The 17,098-nt window shown below is 44.8% G+C and overlaps 1 protein-coding gene across 1 annotated transcript in view; it reads right to left on the reverse strand.

Moving 5' to 3' along the window:
- Positions 1-17,098, reverse strand: part of Clic5 (chloride intracellular channel 5) — a 95,248-nt gene that overhangs the window by 44,109 nt on the left and 34,041 nt on the right. The window contains exon 2 of the mRNA XM_032900682.1: positions 1,595-1,704. Within this exon, the coding sequence (XP_032756573.1) occupies positions 1,595-1,704 (110 nt within the window). The remainder of the gene's footprint in view (positions 1-1,594; positions 1,705-17,098) is intronic.

The raw sequence follows: 17,098 nt of genomic DNA on the forward strand, positions 1-17,098 counted from the left end.
GTGCTGCGAGTTCCCTTATGAAGTACATATTGCAGGACTTTGCAGGGGAAAGTCATCAGCAGTTCCAAAGCACTGGGGCTGTAAATGTTCTAACTAAGTAAAATGCTAAAGGATGACTGTTAGCATTCTGTCTAAGCTCCACCCCCACAGTTACCTGGCAACAGACAGGTATGCCCCACCCCACAGTTACCTAGCAACAGCCAGGTATGTCTGACAGTAAAAAAGGGACTGCTTGCCCCCTCCTCACTCTCTTGCTTCCCTTGCTCTCTCTTGCTCTTCTCTCTTTCTCCCTCTTACTCCCTCTTCCCTTCTTCCCCTCTTCCCCACTTTGTACCTTCTCACCCCATTCCCCTCCCCCCTTCTCTCCATGTGTTCATGGCCCGCCTCTACTCCTCTGCTTCTCTACTCTTTCTCTACTTCTCTCTCTCTCTCTGCTCTACTACCCTCTTAATTCCCCTCCCCACACCCTGAATAAACTCTATTCTACACTATATCTTAGTCACGTGGTTGGCCCCTCATGGGGAAGGGACGCCTCAGCATGGGCCCACTGAGGTACCTCCTTTCCTTGGACCTCCATAGAACACACACACACACACACACACACACACACACACACACAACACTCTTTATCTTTTTAGAAACACAACATTGGTGCTGAAACCCGGGACATATGCTCTCTTTATCTTCTTATAAACACATCAATGACTATGCCTAAGGAAACTGACAATAGCTAGGTGAGTTCAAAGGGAGGCCACTCTGGAGAGTGAGGGGTTACAGAGGCCTTACCAAGAGATTGGGCTGAGCCTGGAGGCAGCTAAGAAGCCTCTTTCCAAGAGCTGCTGGGCAGAAAGGACGCAGGGAGAAGCCTTAGGAGAACTGAATAGAGCCAGGCTTCTTTGGAAGCTTCACCACTGTGGGCTGGGGGATGTGGTAACACTTTGCTGAGCACTGTTAGCCCCAGAGTAGGACACCTGCTACGCTTCTACTCCCAATCAGAGGACCCAGACTACAGCTTGGTGACAGAGCACTTGAATAGCATGCAAGGGGCTCCAAATTGTTCTTAGCACAATAGAAGAATCTGAATAAAATTGTACCCACGAGCTCAAATGAATAGACATAATCAAGCTATTTCCTCCCTCTCAGGACCTGTACATGCAGTCCTCTGGTCCAGAACTCTCACTCTGGGGGTTCTGAAAGCCAAGACAAATCCTCAGAAAAGGTCGGGATTCTAACTCCCTGTCAATTCTGAAGCCCCGCGGGGATCCCACAAACCTACTGTCTGTGCTACTGTGAGAAACGTCACGTTCTTATATGCCTGTGCCCATCTCTGAGGCAGACACTTGTTGCACGCCTTGCCTTCTCTTTCCTTCTTGCTAATCAAGCCATGCCAACCAGGGTAGTGAAGCACAGTGGTGAGGGAGGTTCTGGTTTATTTTTTTCAGCCTCCTTTGTGAGCTGGGTTGGGCCCTGGGAACAGTTCTGGACAATGAGATAGAATCCATCAGAGGTTTCCACAGGATAGCACTGGATTCCTCTGATTTTATTTGACTCTTCCTTGTGCTACATGTCCCCCCATGGACACAGGGTTCTTTACCTTTTCAGATCAACAGTGGTGACGTTGAACACGACTCCTTTCAGCCAGAGGATCATGAAGAGACGCTGAGAGAAAGGACAGTTGCCAATGCTCTCTCCATCGATGCCAGCCTGGGACAGAAAGAAGGGCAGTAGGCTGAGTCTCGGGGCACAGACACACAGAACGGAACATGGACCATAAAGAACAAACTCTGGGCTGGTAGCCACATCCCAGCTAACTTCAGAGACCCATTGCATCCTTCCCTGACATTCAGGCAGAACAATGCCTTGTACCTTGTGTGGTCTTCATAAAGGCTGAACTGGAGTTTCCAACATGAGATGTCCTAGGGCCATACTATCTGAAACCACAGAACCTCCAGGTCCTTTGAAACTACTGGCTCTCTAAATAATAAAGCAGGACTTAAAGATTCTGTTTCTAGATCTATACATGATGAGCAGCAAGGACTCTGGGACTCTGGTCACACATGCTCCACAAAGATGTCTCGGGACAGAACCTTGGGCTGTGATTCCACCTCCAGTGGCCAAGGTAATGGTCAAAGGCAGCACGTTAACCAGTATGGCACTTAGTATATTGATAGCTGTTGGTATCAATATATCACTTATTGGTAAAAACATCTGTTTTATCAAGAAACACATATTGATGATTAGTGGTGTGTTGGAGCACTGGGAAAAACTGCCCTAAAGGGGTGTGTGTGTGTGTGTGTGTGTGTGTGTGTGTGTGTGTGTGTGTGTGTGTGTGTGTATTGCATGCTTTGCATGTCTGGGGTACATACATGTACATGCATGTGGAGACCCAAGGTTGATGTCTGTTGGGAACCCACCAATATGGCTACACATTTTTTCCAGCAACCCGTTGTCTTGGCCTTCCAGAGCTGGAATAGCAGGTGAGTCACTATTCCCACCCACCGCCCAGCAGTTTCTATCTTCTGAGGATCAGAACTTCAGTCCTCACACTTGTATTACAAGCACTTACCAGTGAACCGCCTCCCCAGCTCAGGATTTTTCTTTTCAGAGAGGAGAAAGTGCGCTTCCAAAGAACAGCCCTCCTTTTATTTCCCCGAGGTCTGCTTAGCCGTGATGCCCAAAGGGTAGGCATGGGTGCATCCCTTAATGATTAGAGCATGATCAACTATATCTGGCTGATTTCTAGCTTGGCAAAGATACAAAACCCAGCAGAGGTGCACAGAAAATGGCAGCTCTTGACTGCAGTTGAACTGTGGTTGGGAGTCAATGCTATGAAACTACGCTTCTTTTGCCTTCTTCTGAACTACTCAGACAGCCACCATCACTATTCAGGTTCTACTTTCTCTCTTGCTGGAAACAGACTCATTTTCAGGACCCAAGACAGCCAGGGTCTCCACCAGGAGGGATCACCACAGCTCTAAAGGTCTCCACAGCACATTCAGAGAGATGGCTACACTCTTCATCACAGTCCGGTGCAAATGAGTTTATCTTCTCAGATATAGGGGTTTGGTCGGGTGCTGCTACGTATTTAAATGCTAAACACTGACCCTCCAAGATCTGGTTGCCCTTACAAGGAGATCCTCATGTCCATCAAATGATGCTCCATAAATCTTGTCTCCAAGTTATCCCTGATTGGTCAGTGAGCATGCCTATAGTTTGGGCTGGGCAAAAGAGAGGGGGCAGAGCAAAGGATCCTGGGCTTTGGGGTCTCAGACAGGGACCAGGAGGAGAGAATGGGACAGAAGAAGGAAGAAGTTGTGGGGTAGCATGGATCATGAGCACATGGCCATGAGGGCTGGCCTGATATGGCAGGAGCAGCTCAAAGGAAGCATGGCTACAGGAGGATAGAGAGTTCAAGGCCAGCCTGGGCTTCCTTGGAAGTTCATGGCCAGCCTACACATGCTGAGACCCTGTCCCAGTAATTTTTATTTATTTATTTTCCAATTAGTTAATGAGCTCATTAATTTTGTGAGTGTTTCTGTGTAGGTGGGCATGTGATGGGGCTGTGTGGAGGTCAGAAGGAAACTGACAGGGAATTGAGTCTCTCCTTCCACTCTCTGGATCCTGAAGACCAAACTCAGGCTGTCCGACTTGGTGGCAGGCAGTTTGACCAAGTGAGCTACCTTGCCATCCCCCTCTATCAAGTTTTTAAGAAAGGCATTCTTGACTGGCAAGAATGTCACACAATAGCTGTCATGTTAATAACAGTAATGATGGTTGGTATTATCAGGCATAGTCTAAGTGATTTACATCTATTACCAACCAATTTATTTACTTCCCATTAGAAACCTATGAAATGGTATTTTACTATCCCTAACAGATTGAAAACAGAAGCACGGAGAAGTCATACATAAAACTGTCCAAGGTTCCTATCTTGGTAAGGCCAGGATGAGCCAGTGGTCTGGTTCAAGTTTTGGTGTTCTAAATGCCTTTCCCAGAGTCCACACTTGGGCTCAGCCAGGTCCTTTCCTTCCAGGGTCATGGGACCTATGCAGTGAGATGGTGACCTTGAGTTGGGCACAGGCATCCCCTCCCATCCTTAGGTGTCAGTCATACCAGAGTGCAGAGAGTGCTGGGAGTACTGTCTTTCATAGGTCCTTGTGATTTCAACATGTGCTGTCTGTGTCTTAAATCAGGATCTAAACCTAATAAACAAAAGCTGCTCATGCATTTTGTATCTGGAATGTTCCCCATAGGCTTATGTGTTTGCACACTTGTTCCGCAACTGGTGGCGCTGTTTGGGAAGGCTGTGGAACCTTTAGGAGGGGAAGCTTTGTGGGAGAAAAGTGAGTCACTGGAGGGCAAACTTCAGGTTTTATAGACTAGCCCCATTGCCTGTGTCTTTCCTGTTTCCTGTCTACCAAGATGTGAGAAATTGGAGAGTTCCAGTATGGTCACCTGCCTCTCAACCATGATGGACTGTGTCCCTTCAAAGTGTGAGTCCAATAAGTTCTTCCTTTTTAAAGCTGTTTTAAAAGGTGTTTTACCATGGCAATAGGAAAATTAAGAGCTGCCAAGAGCCCATAAAAAATGGCGGGGAATCTGCTGGCTCGCTCTCACACAGGCAATCCTTTGTCCATTTTCTCTGCTCTCACCAGCACGGTGGTCCCGACAAGCCCTTTAAGAAATGGGTTCAGTGTGGCAAGTTTATGGTAACGACTCAAAGCATCTCCAAGGAAGAACCAGATGGGGTTCTGCCCTTTAAGTGTGAGGACTTTGATCCAAAAGGGATTCTTCTGGGAAAAGGCACATATGTGGTTTACTAGGCTGAATACTGTTGCCTACAGTAATCTCTACCTGAAGCCTAAGGCTGGGACCTATTGGGAAATAGACTGCAGACTCAATCAAGTTTAACTTCAAATCTTCTCCTTCCTCCACCTCATCTCTTTTTTCTTTTCCTCCTCTTCCTCCTCCTCATCCTCTTCCTCCTCTTCTTCCTCCTCTTTTTCCTCTTCCTACTCCTTTTTATCCTCTTTCTCCTCTTCCTCTTCTTTATGTTCAACTTGGGAACAGAAATATCTGATTTCTGCAGGTTTGTAATGTGACTAAATAATTATACAATTGGAATACATGGAATTCACTTTATAGAGCCGCCATTATTATGAGCACTTAGAAGAGCTCCTTAGATGTCTTTGTTTGTGGAATTCAAGTCCCTACTCAAGAGTCAGCAGGCCTCTGTGTCACAGTACAAAGCTAAACAAAGTGATGAGTGCCCATGAGTTTGTGGGTGGAGGGAAACTTTCAGTCCAGAGGGCAAACACAGGAGGAACCATAGCCAGGGTTCACTGGCCAGGGAAAAATGTCCCCAAGTAGCCCACTCTCATCATGTTTCCCATAGAGGGAGGCCGGGGAAAGGGGCTCATGCCAGGTAAATTTACAAGCAGGTACATGTCTGTTCTCTCTGGAGCCGTCATGTTGCTGTCCAGAGAAAAAGGCTGCAACTAAACACTTTTAAAAGGAGTCCAGAAGCCAAACATGGGAAGAGCCTGGAACCCAGGAAGATACATGGGAGGAGTTGAAGAGTCAAGTAGAGTCAGACTCTTGGCTATTTATCAGTGAAATCCAGTAGAAGTCTTACGTTTTCTCAACATCCGGGAACTTCTGTCATAAATATTTGAGGGTCCTCCATGCTGTTCATTAAACCTGATTATATGTCTCAGTGCTTGGATCACCTCAGAAAAACACCAAAGCACAGGAACCAAAAAAAGTGATAAAAAAAAATCTACATGTCCAAGTAGCTAGACCTGCTTTCTGTGTGGGCTTAATTTGAAGAAGTCTCCTCACTTGAGCTTCCTGTGACCATAAGGGTCCTAACAGAGAGCTTGCTTTCCTCGGAATTAGAGCATTGTCAGAGGTTTCACTATCCTCTCTTGACATATGTTTTATTTTGCTGTTGCAAAATGCTACTGAAATTAATTCTGGATTTGATCATGAATCTACTTCCTTTATAAGCATGGACTGAATCTCTAATTCCCAGAATTTGCATACCAAATAAAGGCCTCTTGACATGCAACGGTTTCTTCTGCTAAGTTTGGCCTTCGAGCTCCTGGGATAGCTGAGGTCCTTTGGTTATGGCCATCCTCCTGTTGGCTCTACTTGCTCCTAATGTTGGCTTTGAATATTGAATCTTAACAGTCTTCACAGACTTTAGAGAAACCACAGAATCTGTCATCCTCCCTCTTAGTTGAGTTTATCTAAGTACATCACAGTCCCAAGTTCACAAACATAACACATTAAAAGCTCGTGTCATTGAGATCAAATCAGAGTCATGAGATTTACCAAAGATTCCCTATGTCTGGCATTTTCTGGAGAAAATCTGGGCAAAATCAGTATTTAAGAACATGTCAACAAAGTATGCTAGCAGCCTTTGAAATTTCCACTCTAATTAAAAATGCCCTGCTTGAAGTCCTCTCTTGGACACTTGATTTAATTTGCCTGGCTATAGCCATGAGTTTTTGCTGGCAGAGTTTCTGAGCTTGCCAGGGACAGACAACTTCTGTTCTCTGGGAGATGTTCAGCAAAACCATACAGGGATATCACTGAAAAAGCCAATGAGCAAAGGAATAAAAGTAACTACTGGAGCTAGGATCCAAGTAACATGGGTGACCAGTTGGACCAGGCGCCACAGTGCTTAGACATTGCTTCTGATTCTTCTTGCTTCCTGCTTTCTCACGTGGCTGCTCCTTTGAGTTTTGCTCTCTCCTGCCTCCTACTCCACTTCTGTGCTGTTCTTCTTTGTTCCCTGTCTAGTTACTTTTCTGTGGTTCTGATGAAACGCCATGACCAAGGCCACTTAGAGAAGCAGGAGTTTATTTGGGCTCATCTTGCATGCAGTGAGTTACAGTAACCCATGAAGAACAAATGTTATCTCCCACCCACAGTTTATACATAACTGAGAATGCTCTTGAGTTGGTACTGAGAGTGGGCACAGGGGAAGAATAAAGACGGGTTGGCCAAGGGTATTAAAAGGAGTTAGAGGCCCATGATGATATGAAGAGGAACTCCATCAGACATAAGGCACAGAGGTGGCAGTCAATTCTCTGTGGCTTGGCTTGCATCTGGAGTAGGGTCCTCAGACTAGAGGAAGAGAGAGCACTAGAGAATTCTCTGGTTCTCACATGATCACCTGCTTATGGTTCTTGACATTCATACACTGTAGGATGAAGTTTGAGGCCTGTGTTCACGTTGTCGCTTCTTCCCAATGTCAACCTTTCCTGCCACTATTTAGGGGTAGCTTACTCTTCAAGGTCCATACCCAGGACCTGACTATCCACAAACCTCCCTTAGTGCTCTTCCATGTTCCCACTCAAGCCCTGCTCCATCATCAGCTCACTGTGCTCAACCTTACCTCTTGTCTGCACTATGTTCCAGTTCCTCAAGAAAATGGCATGTCTTGTCCATCATGGTACAACCAGGGTGTGTTAGCAAACTGGTCCTCGGTGTCAACACACACCAGGCTATCCGGATCCCCCCTGGTCCAAGTCCTAGTTTGATGCGTGTCATTGAAGGCTCTTAGTATTCTGGATAGTCAATAGCACCAACAACAGGACTTTGTGGGAACCTTTCATATTAGAGGAAGCCAAATTTTAAGTCCTTGCTGAAGAAAATGCCACTGAGTATACAGGCCTATGGATAAACTGACCAGAAGAGAGCTGTGCCTAGCAGCTGGAAATCTGGGTCCCGTCACAGTTCTCTGTTAGTCTCCAGGATGACCATCAAGCAGCCGTATTTTCACAGAGGGATAACCATAAAATTACCACCAACAAACGAAGGGCTTGGCATTGAATATTGTGGCCACGCTGACTTGAGTTTCTCCAGTTCTTATAAAAATCTTTCGTAAGTCATACTGAAAGGTTTCCCATGAATCTTTGCTTATCTGTCATTTTACTCTTCTGAACTAATAAAATGCTAAAGATACTGGAAGAATGTGACTTTTTTCAGGTGAATGAAAGACAAGAAAACTGGATTCTACTACAGATTCTGAGTCTCAGGAGGACAGGAAAGAAGTTTCAGAGCCAAGTCACCTCCTTTCTGCCTCCACCCTGCCCTGCACAGACGTCTTCACCATCACAGGTGAGAAAACTTAAGGAAATAACAGATGGATGCATCACGGGAACAATGGTGACAGAGAGAAGGTCTCCAACACATTAGTGTCCATAGGTCCTTACCTTGATAATACATTCCCCTTTTCTCCTCTCAGTCTCCAACTGGCATGGTAAGTGCCCCATGTCTGGAGAAGGTCATTCTCTGACACCGTACAATAGAGAAATGTTTCTACCAGGCAAGTGTCCCCATCTTGTGAGCCACTCCAGCTGATTCCATCTAAGATCCCACAGACCTTACTGTAAAGAACTGGGTTGCAGAAGTGTGCACGGCCACGCACTCCTGTAATCCCAGCCTCCCAGAAGGTTAAATCCAACCTGAACTGAACAGTGAGGCTCTCAAAGAAAACCTTCAAAACAAATGCCCAGACAGGGATAGGGGTATAAGGTAGGGTCTGAGGGGATGGCTCGGTGGATAAACTGCTTTAGACACTAAAATGAGGACTAGCATTCAGGTCACCCAGAGCCCACATAGAAGCCTCGTACATACGCTAACTACCTATGAGTTACTCCAGCACTCAAGAAGCAGAGACAGGGGCTCCCTGGGACAAGCTAGCTGGCTAGACTCGCCGGAATGCATGAACTCCAGATTCGGTTACGGAGCCTGCCTCGATAAATGAAGTGAGAGCTACCCAACACTGATGTCAGCCTACTCACATGCACACACACACACACACACACACACACACACACACAGGAACGCATGCACTCGTGCCCCACCGGGGGAAGGTTGAGGACTGTAGCTCAAGAGCACAGCATTTCCCCAGCACCTAAGGCCCTTGGCTCGGTCCTCAGCATAACAACAACAACAACAACAACAACAACAACAACAACAACAACAACACAGAAACCAGAGGACTTGTTTTTAGCTATCACATCTTCTGCTTTAGAAGGGGGCTTTTATAAAACAACCTTTCATTTCTAGACACTGAGGCAGAGCCAGGAATTAGCTCAAGGAGAACTGGTTTCATTTCGCTATTTTACCTTGAAAAAAATCGGACTGAACTGTAATTGACCAGGAGTCTGCTTTTTGTTGCTGCCTAGGCCAAAGAAGAACCTTTTCCAAGTGGCAGACTAAAGCAGGAAATGTCCTCGTCATTGTATTCCCATTAAAAAAATTAATAAATAAACTTACACCAAGAATCATGCAGCACATACAATCACCCAGGAAGACACACCCTAAGCGGAAGGGAGTCAGTAGGGAACTTTTCCAAGACCCACCAGTATTTTTTAAAGCTCCAGGAAGTTATGAGACACACGCTCCTGCCTGCTGATGGGTACATGCTGGCCCTGCTTGTGCTGCAAGATAAATGAACCTTTAAACAAGTTGTTGCTTCAATCTGGCCTTGCACTTCCTTGCCTCTGAAACAAGGGACACATGAGTAATGCCTTAGTCAAACTCTCCGATGCCCTCTGCACAGGTTCATTTGCTGGAGTTGCTGTCTGTGAAGCATTGAGAAGGGAGTGTGTCACCAACAGTCCTCGTAAGTTCTCTACCTGATGGCTCAGAATAAAAGCTGGAAGTAGTCATCATAAAAATTTAGAAGGGGCTGGGGAAATAGCTCCATTGGCAAAGGCTTGCCCAGCGAACCAGAGGACAGGAGTTCAAGTCTCACAATTCACATTTAAAAGGGCTGGGTGTGGTGGCATGCTCTTGGAATTCCAATGCTGTGGAGTCTCACACAGATCAATATCTGGAGCTCGCTGGCTAGCTAGCCTAGCTTACTCAACATGTCTAAGCTAGTGAGACAGCCTGTTTAAAAAAATTAGAAGACAAAAAACAAAACCAAGTGAGCAAACAAACAAAACACAGGAAGACAACAGGTACCTGAGGAAAGATAACAGACGATCCCCTCTGACTTCCTCATGCACATTAAGGCATGCACAGAGAGGGGAGGAGGGAAAGAGAACAAGACAGAAAGAGACAGAGAGGGAGTGAGAGAGACAGAGACAGACAAACACAAAACAGCACCCATGGGTTGACTCCAAAATAAGGAAGGTACAGGACTTGTTCCTCCTTCTCCTGGGTTCTTCCTGTGTCTAAAAGTTTGGCTCTTGCTACTTTCAGCCTATTCCATCACTCAAGTTCTGTAAAACATTATTCTGGCACGTGTGTTTGTTCTAGCTTGCTTTCCTATTGCGGTGACAGGGGCTAAACCTGACTTGGGGGAGGAGAGGTTTTACTTGGCTTACAATTATAGCCCATCATTAAGGAAAGCCAGTGCAGGAACCTGGAGGCAGGAACTGAAGCAGAGAAGAGAGAAAAATGCTACTTACTGGCTTCCTTCCCTTATCTCTCTTACATAATGTAGGCCCGCCTGCCTAGGGAATGACACCACCCATAGTGGACTGGGCCCTTCCATATTAATCAACAACGAAGAAAATTCCCCATGCCCCACAGACATGCCCCCACAGATAGGCCCATCTGATGGAAGTAACTTCTCAGCTGAGACTCCCTTTTCCTAGGTATGTGGAGGTTGGTGTCAAGTTGACAGCCTCCTGGTAGACACATTCAGAGTGAATCCCTTCCCAGGAGCCATCTGGATTGTTAGAAGATGTGAAAATGTATTCGCATCCCTAACAGAAACCACCAAGTTCAAATGATTATCATCAAAGCAGATCACTGTGTGTGTGTGTTCACCTTGTTTAAAAGGACCAAGTGTAGTACGAAAGAAAAAGAAATTGCACTTGTTTGTGTGCGAGAAGCTGTATTACGGCCATCTGTGTTCCCCACCCTTAAAGCCCTCTGAGCTCTTTGTAAGCAGGACAAACCCAAATCCCTTTTACTTGAAAGAAACAGCCAAGGAAGGAAGCCTGCTATTGTTGGGCTATGTTTAGAACGGACGATACTGAGATGGCCTTCCAGATTTCATAGCATCCAGATGCCATGTTTAAGGTCAGCCCTTCCCAATTATATTTTGATAAAAGAACAACAGCAAAGAACTTCCAACTCGGGCCTCGTCTCCCGACTGTTTGAAGAGGCTTCCGGAAGGATGATCTAGGGAGTTCTGAGACACCCACTGGGATCCGTAGGAAAGAAAGGGAACATGGTTTTTGGTGATTACGCGTTTTATTTATAGCGTTGACCTTCCATGGAGTCTGCGCAGACGCTTCTACGGATGGATGGCACTGCTGAACGTGGAGACTCTAACAAAAGGCACCGTTTCTCCTTACAGCTTACTAATTAGCCCTGACTGGGAGTCCTTTCTGCTACATTGTAAGACAGATCCTCTAAGGTTCCTTCTCCTTTCTGTCTGTGACATGATTCAGGGCCACCCTTTCTAGTTGTTCAAAGAGTAGCCAGCACTCGAAAATCACAGCATCCGAGAGGTTTACAGGCTAACAAGAAACCAGGCCACAGGATCAGGTTCAAGGGTATATAGCGTCAGTCAGGGTTTACTCCCCCACACTTGTAGTTAAATCCTCTCTCTGCCCTTTCACCTGCAAAGGATTCCTTTTAAAGATGGTTTTAAATTGGCCTCAGTGTTTCCTCCCTGAAGGGCAATTAATTAGTAATGGGAACAGCTGTCCCAGGGTACCCCAAGTTCTCTGATAGTGTGATTGCCTGTGTCCTAAAAGAATGAGCTACAATCATGAAAACGTACAACCCCCATAATGAGTCTCGCTGTCAGTGGAGTGCAGTTGTAACTAGAACACCATGTCCTACAGCTTGGCAGTTCCCTTAGGAAAATGAACACATAGACACCCCCCCCACCCACCCCACCCACCCCCGCCCAGTCCGCAGGTGACTCCCAGTGACAGCTTTCTCTTTCTCCCCCGGAGCTTCCGGTAATGTCCTATGCTGAGGGACTGTATGCCCTCCAGCCTTGCTACTCAGAGTATCTCCACATATTAGCAATATCAGTTTCTGGGAGCTTCTTAGCTAGGCAGATTGTCAAACCCACTGTGTGCCAATAGACTGAGCATCTCTACCAAGGCCTCCAGGTGATGGATGCTTACAGATGTTTAAGAAGACCAAAAAGCAGAAATTCTGGAGACAAAGACTTCATAGAGTGTTATAGCAATGTTCTGGGCCAGCGATAACAAGCTTCGTTATTTTTATTTAAAAAGTAAATCTTTACACATTTCATATAAGTCTTGTTTTCATATAGCTCCCGCTTGGGGAGGAATAAATCTCCACTCTTGTATATAATAATCTGGCCTTAGTAGGTTCTCAAAATGTCAGTGAATGTCAGCCAAACTTCCATACCTCCTGCAGGGGAGGAGCCTGCTTGGAAAAAACTCTGGTGCCAGCGGCTGAAAGCAAACACTAGGTTGCAACTAGAGATCTGATTAAATTATTCATTGAAATTCCAGGACTTGGCCTATCTGTTAGAACTCAGCCATGCTGAGAGTCACAGAGAGTGTTTATGCCGGACAGGCTCTATCCCAAACCCACTGAGCTCACCTGCCTCTTTACCTTTGGTGCCAGTCAGATGCTGAACCCTTAATTGATGGATTAAATTGTAGAAGTCTGGCCTGTACTGGTTTTTGAATGAAGCCCTATGAATGTGTTCCACTGAAAGTTCACGCTGTCCATCACTGTACTGTACAGTGGCTTGTCAGCTCCATGTGTACAAGACTCAGTGCAGAGAGAGCCTATATGCTTCAGAAAAACAAGGGTGCCAGAGTACTGCACCTAAGAGCTAACTCATTTGTCTCAGGCGTCCTCTGTCCTAGGATGTCTGCTTGTATATTTTCTTTACCAACCAACATCCATATATCCATATCCATATATATGATTAAACCCCATAAATACATTTACTTTATATCGTCACTTGTTGCTCAAATGCAATATAGTATAAATATCATGCTTTTCACAGCATAATAGTGATTATGACTCAACAGGGACGTATGATAGAATAATATACAGAATGAGATATGTTTTCTTTTTCTTACGTATTTTTCTGGAGAAAGCCTCATGATCAGAGAAAAAGGCAAGTCACGAAGAAACATGAGTGGTGTGATTGCTTTTTTGTTTTAGTATAGGGCCTGACATCTGTTCATTAGTGTGTGCATGGGGGAAGCAAGGCGGTTCCACATGTTGATAACATCAGTTGCTTCTGCCTCCTCCTCTTCCTCTTCATCCTCCACCTCTTCCTCCTCTTCCTCCTCTTTCCCTTCCTCCTTTCCCTTCCCTTCCTTCCTTCTTCTCCACTCTGCTCCTTTCTTCTTCTGAGACAGATCATCATGTAGCCCAGGCTGGCCTTGAATTCACTATGTATCCAAGGATAACACTGAACTTCTGATCCTCTCGCCTCCAGCCCCAAAGTGGCAGAATAATAGCCATGTGCCTCCATGCCTGGTTCTTCATTATGCTGGGGACCCAATCCAGGGTTTTGTGCAAACCCTTGCTTGCTAAACACTTCCTAACTGTACTATAGTCCAAGCCCCCAGGTCAGTATCATTAAGAGAACAATTGCAGGGTGTGAAGGTGGAAACCTGATTTTTGTTGTCGTCTATATGATTGCATGCAAGAAAATATCTGAATCCCCTAGGAAGAAATATATTTCAAAACCCCAAGCACTTCAGAGTGTAGAACATATATGAGGGATCTGTGCCTGTATACATAGCCCGACCTCATTCTCAGCAGATTAGAGAAATATTTTTGTTTTTGTTTTTGTTTTTTTCCGGACCTGAGGGCCGAACCCAGGGCCTTGTGCTTGCTAGGCAAGCGCTCTACTACTGAGCTAAATCCCCAACCCTGAGAGAAATATTTTTGATAAATAGACGAGCCTGAGGCATCATGAGTTCTTGAAATGATGCCCTGTGGCTTCTGTTATTCTACATGAAATAGAAGCAAAGTGTTTTTGTCAAAGTTAAATGCAGGTTGGATGGGGTCACTTGGGAACGTCCAGAGTCTTTCAAAATGGCAGCATAGTGATGTTCTCAATGTCCCGTATATAACCAGGCAGCACTCCTTGTGATGGTTTCAGAACCCCTAAGACAACTGAACATTCACTTTTGTCTAGGTCCCTGCCAGTTTTGAGTATACACCTATGTGTGTATGTGTGTGTATGTGTATGTATGTGTCTATCTATATACATATATGTACTTGTGTGTATCTGTGTATATAATTATACTATTTATCTTAAAAATACCTTACAAGTTTCCCCGAATCTAATCATCTCAAATTACAAAAATCAGGTCAATATTTTAACTATCAATCTCCTAAGTACAAGCTAGTGCAACTGGTGTCACCTCACGTGGCACCGGCACCTCTCTCACTATGACATGCAGTTATAGTACTCAGTGTCTGGCATCGTTTGGAATGTTGACAGTGAAACCAGAAAGGGTGATGTACTGAGTCAATACATGGTGTGAGCTGTAAGTGGCCCATTTCTCTATGTTGTATGGGTGGTGGAGGACCAGGCCCAGAGTTTCACAAAAGGATTGAATATATCAAGCCAAGAGTCAAAGCATAGGATTTTTCTAGACATGGGAGCTGCTCATCTTTGGATGTGACATCTGCTTTGGCCATCACTTTGAGTAACAGCAAGGTTCTAAATATCTATGTGAAGATGAGGATTTTAGGGATAGTAATAACTAATAGATATGTTCTTCAACCTAAGCGTGGTTTGACTCAAATGAGGTTTTAGCTTTATGATGCTAAGATGCTCTAAGTGACATCATCATCTCCACTTTCCTGCAGCACTCCATATGTTGCATGATGTCGTTGATATTTGTTGTGAAATGGGCTTTGTATCAAATGATTTTCTCAACCATAGGTTAATATGAATTCTGAGTACACTGAAGGTAAGCTAAGCTAAGCTATGATGTGATGTTCAGTAGCTTAGGTATATGAAACGCACTTTGACTTAAAATGGGCTTATGGTTGTAACTGCAGGAGAGTGGAATCAGAAGGGACTGGGAGTCTCAGCATGTCCATGACACAGTTTCACCATTGGGTGTGACGTAGAGAAGTTGTCCTTCTGTTCTCACGATTGCTCTGGATCTCTCTGCTTGTTTGTTTGTTACACATATAAGGTGACTTACTAGGGTGCTTCAGAATTGGGTAGAGCTGGGACTTTCAAGGTTAAAACTGGGAACATCTGGCAAACTGGAATAGGTTGGACATCCTATGTGATAGTTAATCATCATTGTCTACTTGACTGCATTTAGAGTCACCTAGGGGTCCAAGCCAGAGTGTGCCCATGGGCTACAGTCCTGAGCTAAATGATGATGGTGAAGAAGAGGAGGAGGAGGAGGAGGAGGAGGAGGAGGAAGAGGAGGAGGAAGAGGAAGAGGAGGAGGAGGAAGAGGAGGAGGAAGAGGAGGAGGAAGAGGAGGACGAGGAGAGGGAGGGTGAGCTAGCACCAGCATCCATCTCTCTGCTTCCTGACTGAGGGGGAAGGGGTGAGCTCACTCTGCCTTTCCTGTCTCTATCACTGTGCCTTTCCATCCATGATGGACCATATCCCTCCAGAGCATAAGCCACAGTAAACCTGTCCTTTTTTAAGTTGTTTGGTCAGGTGTTTTATTTCTGCCACAAGAAAATAAACTGCATAGCCCATGCGTTTCCATGTCCACATTCGCAAAGGACTCAAGGAGGGATTTTAAAAGGATGTTTACATTTATTAAACTCCTCATGCAATGCTCACCGATGGGGCCCTGTCCATTTCATCCAGAGCATCTTGGAAACTTCAGACAACCCTTTAAAAAGACCTTATGGCTCACCATACTACATGACCGTCTCTCATTGGATCAAGTCTGCTGTCACTCATATTAATAATGGCTCCAGACTCTTCAAGGGTTTGCATGGCTGACAGGCATTACACTGGATCCCAACCGGAGCTGTCTCTATTTATTTAGAGTACATAAGAGACGACTCGTTAGGAAACAGTGATAAAGGTAACTCAGAGTGCTCTTGAGTCTCTCTAGGGCTGGATTGAATGTATATGCCTTGAGGTATGTACATCATAGACCTGCATTTATTTGACCTTTCATGGATAAACAATATATTTTAAATGCTCTGGCAGCATATCAAAAAAGATAGCTTCTTTTTTTTTTTTTTTTGATGTAACCATGACTTAAGCTTTATTGAGTTAATCATCACAAGGAAACTTTTTCACACTATGGTGTGATTAAATACAACAACTATATTACCAAGCCCCTGGCTATCAAAGTTTTAACCGGCACCAGCTACTGAATCATGTTGAACTGAACTTCCTTTTTGCCTCAACTAGACCAACATTCTCCTGGCTGTAGTGTTTACAGAGACTTCCACAATGTACTTTCTTGAAACAGTAAATGATTACAATGATAATGCAAAGCCAATACAGACTATGAATTTTATAAGCTTCATATAATTGTATTAGTGTTGAGATATCTTCTTTCATAATGGTGATTTTCAAAGCAACCGGTTGATGACTGATAATAAGTATTTATAACCGATAAACATTTACTTTAAATAAACAGGCTGGGCATTTGTTTGAACCCCTGGATTAACAAGCATTATATAAATGTCTCTGTTCTGTGTGTTAGCCTTCTGGGTTTTGCATCCTTCTTTCCTTTTACAGTATCTCCAGGCTCCTAGAATGGACCACCTTTCTTATTTTATCAAATGTCACAGATGTATTCAGTGGTAAGCCATGATTCTTTATCTGTCATCATGGTAAGGACACAAAAAATGGTATATGGCCTTTTGAAAAAGTGGTTTTATGATATATTTTTATTCACAGGTGTGTATATGACAGTGTACATGATCCAGAAGTATAAATGCCCCCAGAACCAGAAGAAGGTGTCAGACTCCCAGAGATGGAGTCATAGGAGGTTGTGAGTCACTTGATGTGGGTGCTGGAAACAACTCCAGGCCCCTCGGAAAGCAGCAAGTGTTCCTAAACAATGAGACGGCCCTCCGTCCCCATGACCCTTTTACAAAGGTTTCTGTCTTGCTTCCATCTAAGCAGCTCAGGATCTGGAGAGAGAGTGTGTAGCTA

This window comes from Rattus rattus, chromosome 4 (assembly GCF_011064425.1).
Source record: "Rattus rattus isolate New Zealand chromosome 4, Rrattus_CSIRO_v1, whole genome shotgun sequence".
Classification (NCBI taxonomy): Eukaryota; Metazoa; Chordata; class Mammalia; order Rodentia; family Muridae; genus Rattus; species Rattus rattus.